General features: G+C 48.1%; 1 protein-coding gene and 1 long non-coding RNA gene across 2 annotated transcripts in view; one reads left to right on the top strand and one right to left on the bottom strand.

The window, feature by feature from the left end:
- The window catches only part of MYO18A (myosin XVIIIA), a 222074-nt gene that overhangs the window by 36247 nt on the left and 173116 nt on the right, over positions 1 to 12711 (bottom strand). The window contains 2 exon segments of the mRNA XM_087955982.1: positions 5789 to 5899; positions 10603 to 10803. Of these exon segments, the coding sequence (XP_087812108.1) occupies positions 5789 to 5899; positions 10603 to 10803 (312 nt within the window).
- LOC148132658 (uncharacterized) overlaps positions 1 to 12711 on the top strand; it is a 335548-nt gene that overhangs the window by 206152 nt on the left and 116685 nt on the right. The gene's annotated exons all lie outside the window — the stretch shown is intronic.

Raw genomic sequence — 12711 nt, 5'->3', positions numbered from 1 at the left:
ACTAAGTGAGGACTGCCTGTACTTTGGAGAAGGCCAGGAAGGGAGAAAGGAAGGAAGGAGAGAAGGGAAGGAGGGATGGAAGGAGGAGGGGGAAGGGAAGCAGGAGGGGGAGGCAGAGGTCTGAGGGGAAGGGAGGGAAGGAAGGAAAGGAGGGAGGGAAGAAGAGGAGGTGGGAAGATGGAAAGGGGAAGGGAGGGAGGAAGGAAGGGAGAGAGGGAGGGAAGGAGAAAGGAAAGAAAAAGAAAAAGAAAAGAAAGAAAGAGAGGGAGGGAAGGAAGGAAGGAAGGAAGGAAAAAGAAAAAGAAAAGGAAGGAAGACTGAGGGAAGGAAGAAGGGGAAAGAAAGAAGAGAGAGAAAGAAAGAATGAAAGAAAAGAGAAAGAAAGAAGTGAGGTGGGATGGAAGGAAGGAAGGGAGAGAAAGGAGAGAGTGAGAGAGAGACGGAAGGAAGGAAGGAAGGAAGGAAGGAAGGAAGGAAGGAAGGAAGGAAGGAAGGAAGGAAGGAAGGAGAGAAGGGAAGGAGGGATGGAAGGAGGAGGGGGAAGGAAAGCAGGAGGGGAGGCAGAGGTATAAGGGGAAGGGAGGGAAGGAAGGAAAGGAGGGAGGGAAGAAGAGGGGAGAGGAAGGGGAAGGGAGGGAGGCAGGCAGGAAGGGAAGTAAAGGAGGGTGGGAAGGAGAGGAGGTGGGGAAGATGGAAAGGGGAAGGGAGGGAGGAAGGAAGGGGAGAGGGAAGGAGGGAAGGAGAAAGGAAAGAAAGAAAAGAATGGGAGGGAGGGAAGGAAGGAAGGAAGGAAAGAAAGGAAAAAGAAAAAGAAAAGAAAGAAAGAGAGGGAGGGAAGGAAGGAAGGAAGGAAGGAAAGGAAGGAAGGAGAAAGAAAAAGAAAAGGAAGGAAGAGTGAGGGAAGAAAGAAGGGGAAAGAAAGAAGAGAGAGAGAAAGAAAGAATGAAAGAAAAGAGAAAGAAAGAAAGAAAGAAAGAAAGAAAGAAAGAAAGAAAGAAAGAAAGAAAGAAAGAAAGAAAGAAAGAAAGAAAGAAAGAAAGAAAGAAGTGAGGTGGGATGGAAGGAAGGAGGGGAGAGAAAGGAGAGAGTGAGAGAGAGATGGATGGATGGATGGATGGATGGAAGGAAGGAAGGAAGGAAGGAAGGAAGGAAGGAAGGAAGGAAGGAAGGAAGGAAGGAGAATCCCAGCTGTTTTGCAACCTGGAGAACTATTGTCTGCCTTCACAGAAAAAGCGATAATAAAAACGATCTTGTCTCATTTCTTAATCAGAAATCGTATTGGTTTTATTTACGGCATCCACCCACTACAAGCCAACCACAATGACCCACCAGCAAAACTTCCTAGAAAGCCGGAAAGACCAAATGACCCCAGAGGGGCTCAGGAGACGCTGCTTGGCGTTCGTATTTTTGATGGGGATTTTATCACGGGGAGCCTTTTTGCTCTCGGTTCAGATTTATTGCGGGGGATATTTTTTTAATATTTGACGCGGAGTTGTCATGGCACTCAACGTTTATCATCCGGGTGTGTGTAGGTGTGTGTTTCTTTCTTTCTAGTCAGGGATGTTTCATTGCAGCGATAAGCTGCCTGAGCCCTGGACTCAGCAGCATATAAATGTAATGGATAAATAAATAAGCATAAATAAATCTAAGCCGGCAAACATCTGTCCCGTTCAATGGGATGTGCAAGGAGGAAGAAACACACACCGTCTATAATCCGGATCTCCTCCCTTAAGGCTTCACAAGTTCCGCCAAAGGAACTCTTATTTATTCTTATCTCACCTTTAATGCTATTTATTTGGATTGCATGTTTCTAGACTGCTCACCTCCCTCACGGAAGGGACCTGGGCGGTTTTGATAAATAACTCCAGGCAATGATCATACAATAACGCTCCTTCTTCCTCCTGTCTGGCCCCTAACAACAACCCTGTAAGGGAGGCTGGGTCGAGAGAGAGAGAGAGAGGAACCAGTCCAAAGGCATCCAGTCGGCTTTCGTGCCTAAGGCAGGATTAGAACTCGCCGTCCCCTGGTTTCTAGCCAAGCACCTTCATCCTTAGACCATTAAATTAAATGAACATTAAATCAGGGGTGCTTTGTGTTTTGACCCATCCCGTTCAAAGCACCCCACTTTCCTTTTATTCCTGCTTTCCTTTCCTTTTTACTCCTCCCCTCAGCCCCGTTTTAATTTCCCCAATTCCCAAGCCTGAACATAAAATAAAAATAAAAACAAAGGAAGAGAAAGCGTTGCCAGCAGGAAGCCCCCAACCTGGAGACCATTAAAATTCCTTCATTCACTGGTTCCCCCTGAAACGAAGGCGCCACGTGGATAAGGTAATAGAGACATTACTCTCCGGCTGTCAGCTGATTAGAGAACATTTTAATTAGTTAATCATATGTGTATCAACCAATTAATTAATCTAACTTAAAACTGCAAACAAATTTGCCTTTTAGAGCTGCCAAGGGAGGCGCCACTCGTTCAACAAACAGAAGCTGACATTGTTGTGAAAAAATATATTCTCCCACAGCTAAACCAGCTTTGGGAATTAAAAAAAAAAGAGGTTTGTCCTGGGTTTGTTGTGACCAGATGGTTCAAAAAAAGCCCGCTCCAATAAACTTTCATTTTTCGAGTATTCCTAAGTGCTTTTCTATCGCAAAAGACCCCCCCCGCCGGTCGTAGAAATGCATATTTGGGCATCGCAAAGTTTGTGGCTGGCTAGTTTTTGTCCTTTCTCTTTCCTAGAAGAACAGAGGCGGAAGGGACCTTGGAGGTCTTCTAGTCCAGGGGGGTGACCAACCTTTTGGACCTCAGGGACCACCAAACTCATAATTTTAGATCCCAGGGACCACTAACTGGTTTACCCTAACTGGTTTGTGTAAAAATAATAAATATGGTATCATGGTTTGTTAGTTAAAGTGTGTGTAACTTTAACTGCAAGAAAGTAATTAAGGGTGTGGTTGTAAAAGCACTATATAAGAAGCGAGGCATTTGCAGCTCTCTCTCTCTCTGGCTTACTGATCACTAATTACTGAATGGATTGATGACTGCGTTCTTGTTGAAACGGGGAGAGATAAAGGAGTGTTGATATTTCTCAACGGAGAGAAAATAAAGATTGGACTGATTTATTGTAAGTGAACTGACATTGGCTATTCAACACGGACTTTTGCAAATAGAGTATCCCTGACAAGACTTGACTGAAATTGATATATGACTAATGGACCGTTACATTTGACTATGCTATAATTCTTAAATGGAATAAACTATATTTTTGATAGCACAAGCGTATCTGTATTTTTACTGCGTGTTAACTAGAAAACTTATCTCACACATTTACCTGTCTTCCTATCTGACTTCGCTGTACATTCTGTTTAGTTTGTTTTTCTTAACACCCGTTGGGGAATCCAGGCTTAACACTGTGGGCGTGGCCTAATTTGTGGGTGTGGCTTGGTGGTCATGTGACTGGCTGGGCATGGCTTATTTTGTGAGATACACAGTAAACGTGTACTGTTTTGTAACTTGTTCTGTTTTAAAAGTAAAATGTCAAGTTCTTGGCTGGAATAGGGGTTTGTAATGTTGGCTTACAGATACATGTGAGATTCTAGGTCATTCTGACCCAGCGGAAGCCTGTTAATGATCCATTGTGCTTCGATGGACATAACAGGAAGACACGGCCGTGAGAACGAGGGTAGTTTCCAAGGACAAGGAAACAGGTGTTACGCTACAATAATATGGGTGTGGCGTAGGGAGGTACATAGCTTGGATAGAGTGTGAACCCAGGAAAGGGGCAGAGGCTGCATATTTGAACCTGTATATAAACCCCAGCCCTCCTGGGGAAAATGTTTTCTGTCCACGGGCAGAATTCCCTTTTGCAAAAGCTTCATAATAAAGCTCTTTTATATTGTTCACGTGTCTCCGGCTGTTTTTTTGTGATTATTATAACAATCATAATTCATATTCTCCAGTGAGACACGTCCATTTAGCCCAGAGTCATCAATCAGGCTCTCCAGTTAGATATTTGCCAGGCAGAAACTTCAGTCACCTAGTTACTATCTCTGAAAACATGTCTGGAATGCACTTTCGGTTTCCAAGCTGCTGCACTGCTCCCCCCCCCCCTTTCTGTTGGCCACTCTAAAAAGACCCTAGAGATATTTTGGGAGTTGAGAGAACCGTTGTTAAGTCGAGGGTGAATTGTGCGATAAAAGAGATGGCTGTCCAACCTCGCAGGGATGGGACACCCACAACTTCTTTTGCTGTTTTGTGCAGGAAGGCTGGGGCTGTGTTGTCATTGTGTAGGCAACTTTTCAGCCTCGCCCAGGAAGTGACTCCTACCCGATTGTGACATTTCATTACCTGTTCTTGAGCAATTAATTCGAGCCATTAATTCCCCAAATATTTCCTCCAGACGTACAAGCCTGTCCTCACCTCACAGCCACAGTGGAGACAATTCCCCGTTGCCCTAATTTTACGGCCTTATTTGACATGGCCGTTCAGCAAATCGTCGCCGTCGTTCAGCGAGTCACACCGTCATGAAAGCCAACCCACCCTTTGCGTTGAAGCCCAGAGTTTATAGCGTTGAGCGAGACATTTGGGCGGCGAATCTTGAAGCCCCATTTTACGACCCCTTTCTTGCCACAGTTGTTAAAGTCGAATCAGTTGCAGTGGGTCTCTCGGTATCCCGGTCGTTAAGTGAACCCAGCTTCCCCTGTTGACTTTGCTGGTTAGAAGGTCGCAAAAGAGGATCATGTAGCCCTGGGGGGAATACTGCGACCGTCATAACTTTGAGTCAGTCGGTCGAGCACCTGAATTTTGATCGTGTGACCATGGGTCACATAGTGTGAGAAATGGTTATTGGTCGGTATTTTCTTTGAACAGTCACTAAATGAATTGTTGTAAGTTGAGGCCTACTGTTCTGATCAAGGCTTCCTGAGACAGTCACACACTTAGTCCCAAAAATCTTTTTTCTTTATTTCAACAGCTGTGAATTACAGGCATTCACAGCCTGTAATGAGTCTCAGTTTGTAAATAGTCCCATGGAAATCTGCCAAAGTCCTTCGAGATAAGGCTGATAAGCACCCACCTTTATCTCCCTTGAAATGCTGCCAACGCCTAAATTGCCAATTAGTTATACGAGGCCAAACGGAGCACAAATTCAACACAGAGCTTCAGGTTCCAAACTGACCAGAACAAACAAAGTTGCTTCCTGCAAAGGGCTCCTGTCCCTTTGCTCCTCGTTTATGTCTTATGGGAGGGGCCAATCACCTCCAAGCCTTACTCCCCAATCGCCCCTTTTGTCTTAACTGTTCTTGCCTTCTGGCAGCTCTGTGCATGCGCGCACTGGGAACAGGCTCCCGCTGCTCCTCTGCCTCGCTGCTGTCAGACTCTGAAGGCTCCAGAGACAAACAGCCCACTCCCAAATGGCTCTGGCCCCATTTCTGTGTCAGACGCAGATCCCTCATCCGAGCCCTCCCCAGATTTCAGAAGTGGCCCATGTTCCTCCCCACTGCCTAACTCTGCTGCCAGCTCCACCATCTGTCAATGGACCACAACAGCTACCCTGTGTTTTCACATGTTCTGTTTTTAACCTGCCACCGTCATACATACAAGAATGTCACCGAGCGTCTGAATTTAGATCGTGCGGACTGCGCACACTCCTAACCAGCAAACCAGCTGGGAACGTAAGTGCAGCCCACCTCTGGATGTTCACAAGCGAAGCCGGACAAACCAGGAAGCATCTGACTCTGGACAACGCGCTTCCAGAAACTACCCAACTACCCATCTGGCCACTGGGCTCACCTTCTTCTGGCACGACTGGCGGATCTCCTCCACTTCTTCATCGCGGCTCTCCACTTCCTTGGAGTGCGTCTGTCGCAGTCTCTCCATCTCCATCTCCAGGCGGAGTTTGGCCTGGTGGGGGAGGAAGAGTTGGTGAGAGGGGGCTTCTTCCAGGGGAGGACAGTGCGATGACCCAAAGGGGCGTGGCACAAAGGCAACACAGTCAAATAAGTCAGAAAAGTCCCCCTAATTATTTCCAACTTTTGCCCCCAATGTCCAGTTACCTTCGGCTGGAGAAAAACTCTCCCAGGAACAGCCTTTAAGTGGAGGAAATTCAGTCCGAAAACAAATACAAACTGTAACTAAAGATCCACACAAACCACAAGCTGCGGCAATTAACTGGACAGGGCAGGAGAAGGAATTGCAGACTTCAAAGGCCAACAAAACTCACACAGTTGGGAAGACACCAGGAACCCAGATAAGCCACAACGATACAAGATAAATTCATGATTTGCTCCCAACAACTTTGCTGTGCGTAGCTTCCCTTTTAAAACACTGTGTTCCCAGCTGCAGCTAATGAAGGGAATCAGGGCCCTTTCCTCCCCCGTAAGCCACACAACTCAGGTTGCTCCCTTCTCCGTTCCTCCCTGCGTGCCCTAGGATAAAGAAGCGGTGGGCCTGGGTCTTCCTCTGAACTCCCTCTCCCTTGTTCTACCTCTCCCCTGCTCTGCCCAGCCGGACTTTGCGCTTCCCCAGTTTCTTCCACAGCCAACGGAGCCACACTCCCGCTCCCTGTCAGCTGCTCAGCCTCCCCCTCCGAATCAGATTCCGACAGGGGCATGACACGCAGGGACGTCAGCATGGGGAAAGGGGCATTTAGCCTTGTGGACTTCAACTCCCAGAATTCCCCAGCCACCCAAACTCGGTCACTTTAAGGCAGGTGGACTTCAACTCCCAGAATTCCCCAGGAGGGCAGCTGTCCTTCTTCTGGGATTGCTCAGCCTAACGGCAAAGCACCCAACGTTTTTGAAGATGAAACATGGGTCCTAGGGGAGGAGGGACACCCCCCCCCCAGGTTTCACTTTCCTCTTTCTCTCCGGGGAGGAAGGGGTGATAGATAAAAAATAAGATGGCCTTGAAGAAGCTTCAAAGCTTTTGCCAATTTCCCATCCCAACAAAACAGGCAACTCCACAAAAGAACCATCAAATCTCAATTTTATTTATCTAATCTATTAGTCTGCCTGTTCCTTCATCCCCCTTTCCATCTATCATCCCTCCCTCTCATCCATTCATTTATCTATATCAATTATCAGTTACCTGTTGCCTATTACCCATCAGCCAACATCTATCTATCTATCTATCTATCTATCTATCTATCTATCTATCTATCTATCTATCTATCTATCTATCTATCTATCTATCTATCTATCCGTCCATCCATCCATCCATCCATCCATCTATCCCTCTCTCTCTCTCTCTCTCTCTCTCTATCTATCTATCTCTCTATCTATCTATCTATCTGTCTGTCTGTCTGTCTGTCTGTCTGTCTGTCTGTCTGTCTGTCTGTCTATCTATCTATCTATCTATCTATCTATCTATCTATCTATCTATCTATCTATCCATCCATCCATCCATCCATCCATCCCATCCATCCATCCATCCATCCATCCATCTATCCCTCTCTCTCTCTCTCTCTCTCTATCTATCTATCTATCTATCTATCTATCTATCTATCTATCTATCTATCTATCTATCTATCATCTATCTATCTATCTATCTATCTATCTATCTATCTATCTATCTATCTATCTATCTATCCATCCATCCATCCATCTATCCCTCTCTCTCTCTCTCTCTCTCTCTATCTATCTATCTATCTATCTATCTATCTATCTATCTATCTATCTATCTATCTATCTACCTACCTACCTACCTACCTACCTACCTACCTACCTGTTTGTCCAGTCTCTAAATTAGGTATGTAGATGAATGGATGGATATATGGACAAACACATGATAGATAGATAGATAGATAGATAGATAGATAGATAGATAGATAGATAGATAGATAGATAGATAGATAGATAGATAGATAGATAGATAGAGATGGATCAGTGGTGGGCTTCAAATACAGTAATTTAACAACCGGTTCTCTGCCTGGTTACTGGGTGGGCATGGCCTAGTCGGCCTCCTGTACCATCCTGGGAGTGAAAACAGGTTGTGGAGGGCCTGTTTCCCACCTCCCTGGGCTCTGGAGGCACTCTGGAGGCTGGAAATAGGCCCGTTTTCGCCCTCTACGAGCCTCTGGGGTGCCCATTTTCCAGCTCCTCAGGTTCCACGCACCCGCTGGAGCTAACAGCCGGTTCCCCCGAACCAGTGCGAACCGTCTGAAGCCCATCCCTGAGACGGATGCACGGACGCACGGATGGACAGATAGGCAGGCAGGCGATAAATAAATGCAATCACCGTAGCAGCCCTTCAGAAGACGCTGGGGCCTCCAGAAAGCTGCAGGCTGGGGCCCCCTCCTCAGCTTTTGTGTTCTCAACCACTACCCAAACCCTTCAGACAACCAGGTTTCCCCCTCCCACCCACCAAGAGCTTGGCTGTCATCTTGGTTGGTTGCCGAAACCTCGCCTGCCTCTCTTCCTCCCAAACGTCCAGCCGAAATGTACGGCCTCCCCCCCACCCCCGGTCCCCCTCCCCCACCAGCCCCCTTCCTCTAAGAACTGGCAGGCGGCGGCGGCTTTGGCATCGATCAGACTCGCTTTGCCAGCTCCTGCCCTCCACGCACCCCTTCGTGTTGGGACGGGTGATATCGAGAAGGAGCCGCCAGCCGGAAGGCAGCTTGGTGGGGCAAAGAAACCCGCTGGGGGCTGCCTGGGGGTCCTGGGAAGAGAGCCACTGGATCAATGGGCTCGGGGGGTTACTTATCAGCCCAAAAGGGAGCCAAAGGATCAAAACATCGCCCACCCACCCCCCAAAAGCAATCAGCACCCGGAGGGGGAGAGTAACTCCAAGATTAACAACCGAACAACAAACAAGGAGTAAACAATGCCCCAATTAAGGAACTGGCAAGAGCCCAAAGCCCAAAGTAAGAAACACCCCCGACCACTCCCACCAACACGGACAGGGCAAGCTAGAAGATAAGCTCAGAACAAACCGATTTCCCGTAGCCCTGATGAGGTTACCTAGTTGGGTCATGAAATGTCTGCGAGAAACCAAGGAAGCTCAGAGAGCACCAAGGACTCCATCTTCTCTCCCCCCTCTAATTGTATCATCTATCTATCTATCTATCAATCTATCTATCATCTATCTATCTATCTATCTATCTATCTATCTATCTATCTATCTATCATCTATCTATCTCATCTATCTCTATCTATCTATCTATCTATCTATCTATCTATCATCTATCTATCTATCTCTATCTATCTATCTATCTATCTATCTATCTATCTATCATCTATCTATCTCATCTATCTCTATCTATCTATCTATCTATCTATCTATCTATCTATCTATCTATCTATCTATCTATCTATCTATCTATCTATCTATCTATATCCTATATCTATATTATCTATCCTCTATCAATCTCTATCAATCTATCTTTATCTATCTTTATCTATCTATCTATCTATCTATCTATCTATCTATCTATCCATCCATCATTGTCTTTTTCTCTCGTTCTATCTATCCATCCATCCTTCTCTTTCTATTTATCCATCCATCCCTCTTTCTCTATCTATCCATCCATCTGTCCATCATTATGTCTTTTTCTCTCATTCTATCTATCCATCCATCCTTCTCTCTTTCTATTTATCCATCCATCCATCCCTCTCTCTCTCTTTCTATCTGTCTACCCATCATTCTCTCTATCCATCCATCCATCCATCCTTCTCTTTCTCTATCCATCCATCCTTCTCTCTCTCTGTATCATCCATCCAACATTCTCTTTCTCTTTCTATCTATCCATCCATCCATCCATCCATCCATCCTTCTCTTTCTCTTTCTTTCTATCCATCCATCCATCCATCCTTCTCTCTCTCTCTCTCTCCATCATCCATCCAACATTCTCTTTCTCTTTCTATCCATCCATCATTCTCTCTATCCATCCATCCATCCTTCTCTCATCTATCCATCCATCCATCCATCATTCTCTCTCTATCATCCATCCTTCTCTCTTTCTCTATCCATCCATCCTTCTCTCTCTCTCTATCATCCATCCTTCTCTCTTTCTCTATCCATCCATCCTTCTCTCTCTCTCTATCATCCATCCAACATTCTCTTTCTCTTTCTATCCATCCATCCATCCTTCTCTCTCTCTCTCTCTCCCGCCTACCTCCTTACTTACCTACTTTGGTGTCTGTCTGTCTAATCAAAATGACACTCTGACCAACATGGACAGGACAAGCAACTTGTACATAAACAGTAAATCAAATCCCACACTCCCCTTTAGCCCTGATGATGTTCCCTAGCTGGCTCACGCAACGCCTGCATGGAAACCCACCGAAGCTCGGAGGGTGCCCAAGGGACAACCCCCTCCCCACATTCCTTCAGCCCCGAGCTCCAAAGATTCTCCCCTTCCTCAGCCATCGCTCACCCTCCGGGCTGCCGCAGCTTCCACGGCCTGCATGGCTGAGACAGTTGGCCGGGCGGCTGCCTCCTCCCCTCGCCAGCACCCCAAACCGGCCCGGGCGTTCGTTCTCCTTCTCCGGCCGTGCAAGGAGAGGCGTCTGTGGCCCGTGGAACCGGCCCGCCCAGAAAACCGGCGCAGCCAGAGCCGCGGCAGGGAGGGAGGGAGGGAGGGAGGGGAGCCCCACCCTGGGCCTTACCTGCTCCAGCACCTGGATGGTGCCCGCCTGCTCGTCCAGCTCTTCCTCCTGGTCTTTGGCTCGGGCCTCCAAGTCGCGGAGCTGCTTGCGGACTTTGGCCAGGGAGGCTTCGTCTTTGGACTCCTGGCACGAGAGGTCCTGCAGCTCGGCCTCCAGGCCCTGGACCTTCTGCGTGGAGGTGGCGATCTGGGCCTCCTTCTCCTGCAAAGGGGGCGGGGGGGCAGAGGAAGAGGCCGTGGGCGGAGGGGGAGGGAAGGGGGGGCAAACTGCCTCCCCTCCTCTCCCACCCCATCTCCCATTCAGCCCGGAGGCAGTTGTAGCTGGAAGGGACCTTGCAGATCATCTAGTCCAACCCCTTGGAAAAGGCCTTGGAGAGCTTCTTTCCTTCCTCTTTTCTCCATTCTTCCTTTCTTCTTCCCGCCAGCTTCTTCCTTCCTTCCTTCCCTTCATCTCCTTCCTTCCTTTCCACTTTTCTCCATTCTTCCTTCCTTCTTCCTCCCTTCATTTCCTTCATTCCCCATTCTTCCTTCCTTCTTCCCTCATTCCCTTCCTTCCTTTTTCTCCATTCTTCCTTCCTTCTTCCCTCCCTTTTCTCCCTTCCCCCTTTCTCCGTTCTTCCTTCCTTCTTCCCTCATTCCCTTCCTTCCCCTTCCTCCATTCTTCCTTCCTTCTTCCCTTCCTTCCTTCCCCTTTTTCTCCATTCTTCCTTCCTTCTTCCCTCCCTTCATTTTCTCCCTTCCCCTTTCTCCATTCTTCCTTCCTTCTTCCCTCATTCCCTTCCTTCCTTCCCCCTTTCTCCATTCTTCCTTCCTTCTTCCCTCCCTTCATTTTCTCCCTTCCCCTTCCTCCATTCTTCCTTCCTTCTTCCCTTCCTTCCTTCCCCTTTTTCTCCATTCTTCCTTCCTTCTTCCCTCCCTTCATTCCCTTCCTTCCCCCTTTCTCCATTCTTCCTTCCTTCTTCCCTCATTCCCTTCCTTCCTTCCCCCTTTCTCCATTCTTCCTTCCTTCTTCCCTCATTCCCTTCCTTCCCCTTTCTCCATTCTTCCTTCCTCCTTCCCTCCTTCCTTCCCCTTTTTCTCCATTCTTCCTTCCTTCTTCCCTCATTCCCTTCCTTCCTTCCTTCCTTCCCCCTTTCTCCATTCTTCCTTCCTTCTTCCCTCCCTCCCTTACAGGAGTTCTTCTAATCCAACCCTCTGCCCGAGGCAGGACTCTGTATCCCATCCCAGACAATCTTATCGTGGAGACCTCCAGGGATGAAGCACCCACAAGCCGTTCCACCGGTTCATTATTCTCCCTCTCAGGAAATTCCTTCTAAGTTCCCAGCTTGGATCTCCCTCTGGCTTCCACTCCTAGAATTTCCCAGCCAGGATGCTTTCAATATAGGACCCTACAGCTGGAAGAGACCCGGGAGGTCATCCATTCCAACTCCTCAAAGCAGCAGAGCTTCTGCCATTCCAGACAAACGCCTGCCCAGTCTCCTCTGAAACACCTCCAGTGTTGAAGCACCCACAACTTCTGGTGGCAAGCTGTTCCACGGGTTAATCGGCTTCGCTGTCTGGGAATTACTCCTTAATTCCAGGTTGCTTCTCTCCTTGATGAGTTTCCATCCATTCCTTTCTCGCTCCTTCCATCCTTCCTCCCTCTCCTCTCCTCTCCTCTCCTCTCCCCTCCCCTCCCCTCCCTCCCCCTCCCTTCCTTCCTTCCTTCCTCCCTCCCTCCCTTCCATCCTTCCTCCCTCTCCTCTCCCTCCCCTCCCTTCCTTCCTTCCTTCCTTCCTCCCTCCCTCCCTTCCATCCTTCCTCCCTCTCCTCTCCCTCCCTCCTCTCCTCTCCCTCTCCTTCCTTCCTTCCTTCCTTCCTTCCCTCCCTCCCCTCCCTTCCATCCTTCCTCCCTCTCCTCTCCTCTCCTCTCCCTCTCCTTCCTTCCTTCCCTCCCTCCCTTCCATCCTTCCTCCCTCTCCTCTCCTCTCCTTCTCTCCTTCCTTCCTTCCTTCCTTCCTTCCTTCCTTCCTTCCTTCCTCCCTCCCTCCCTCCCTTCCATCCATCCTTCCTCCCTCTCCTCTCCTCTCCCTCTCCTTACTTCCTTCCTTCCTTCCTTCTCTCCCTCCCT

This window comes from Notechis scutatus, chromosome 1 (assembly GCF_049901735.1).
Source record: "Notechis scutatus isolate UNSWTSFEM ecotype Mainland chromosome 1, rNotScu1.2, whole genome shotgun sequence".
Classification (NCBI taxonomy): Eukaryota; Metazoa; Chordata; class Lepidosauria; order Squamata; family Elapidae; genus Notechis; species Notechis scutatus.
The sequence above is the reverse complement of the archived record's forward strand: the minus strand, read 5'-3'. Positions and strand labels throughout refer to the sequence as shown.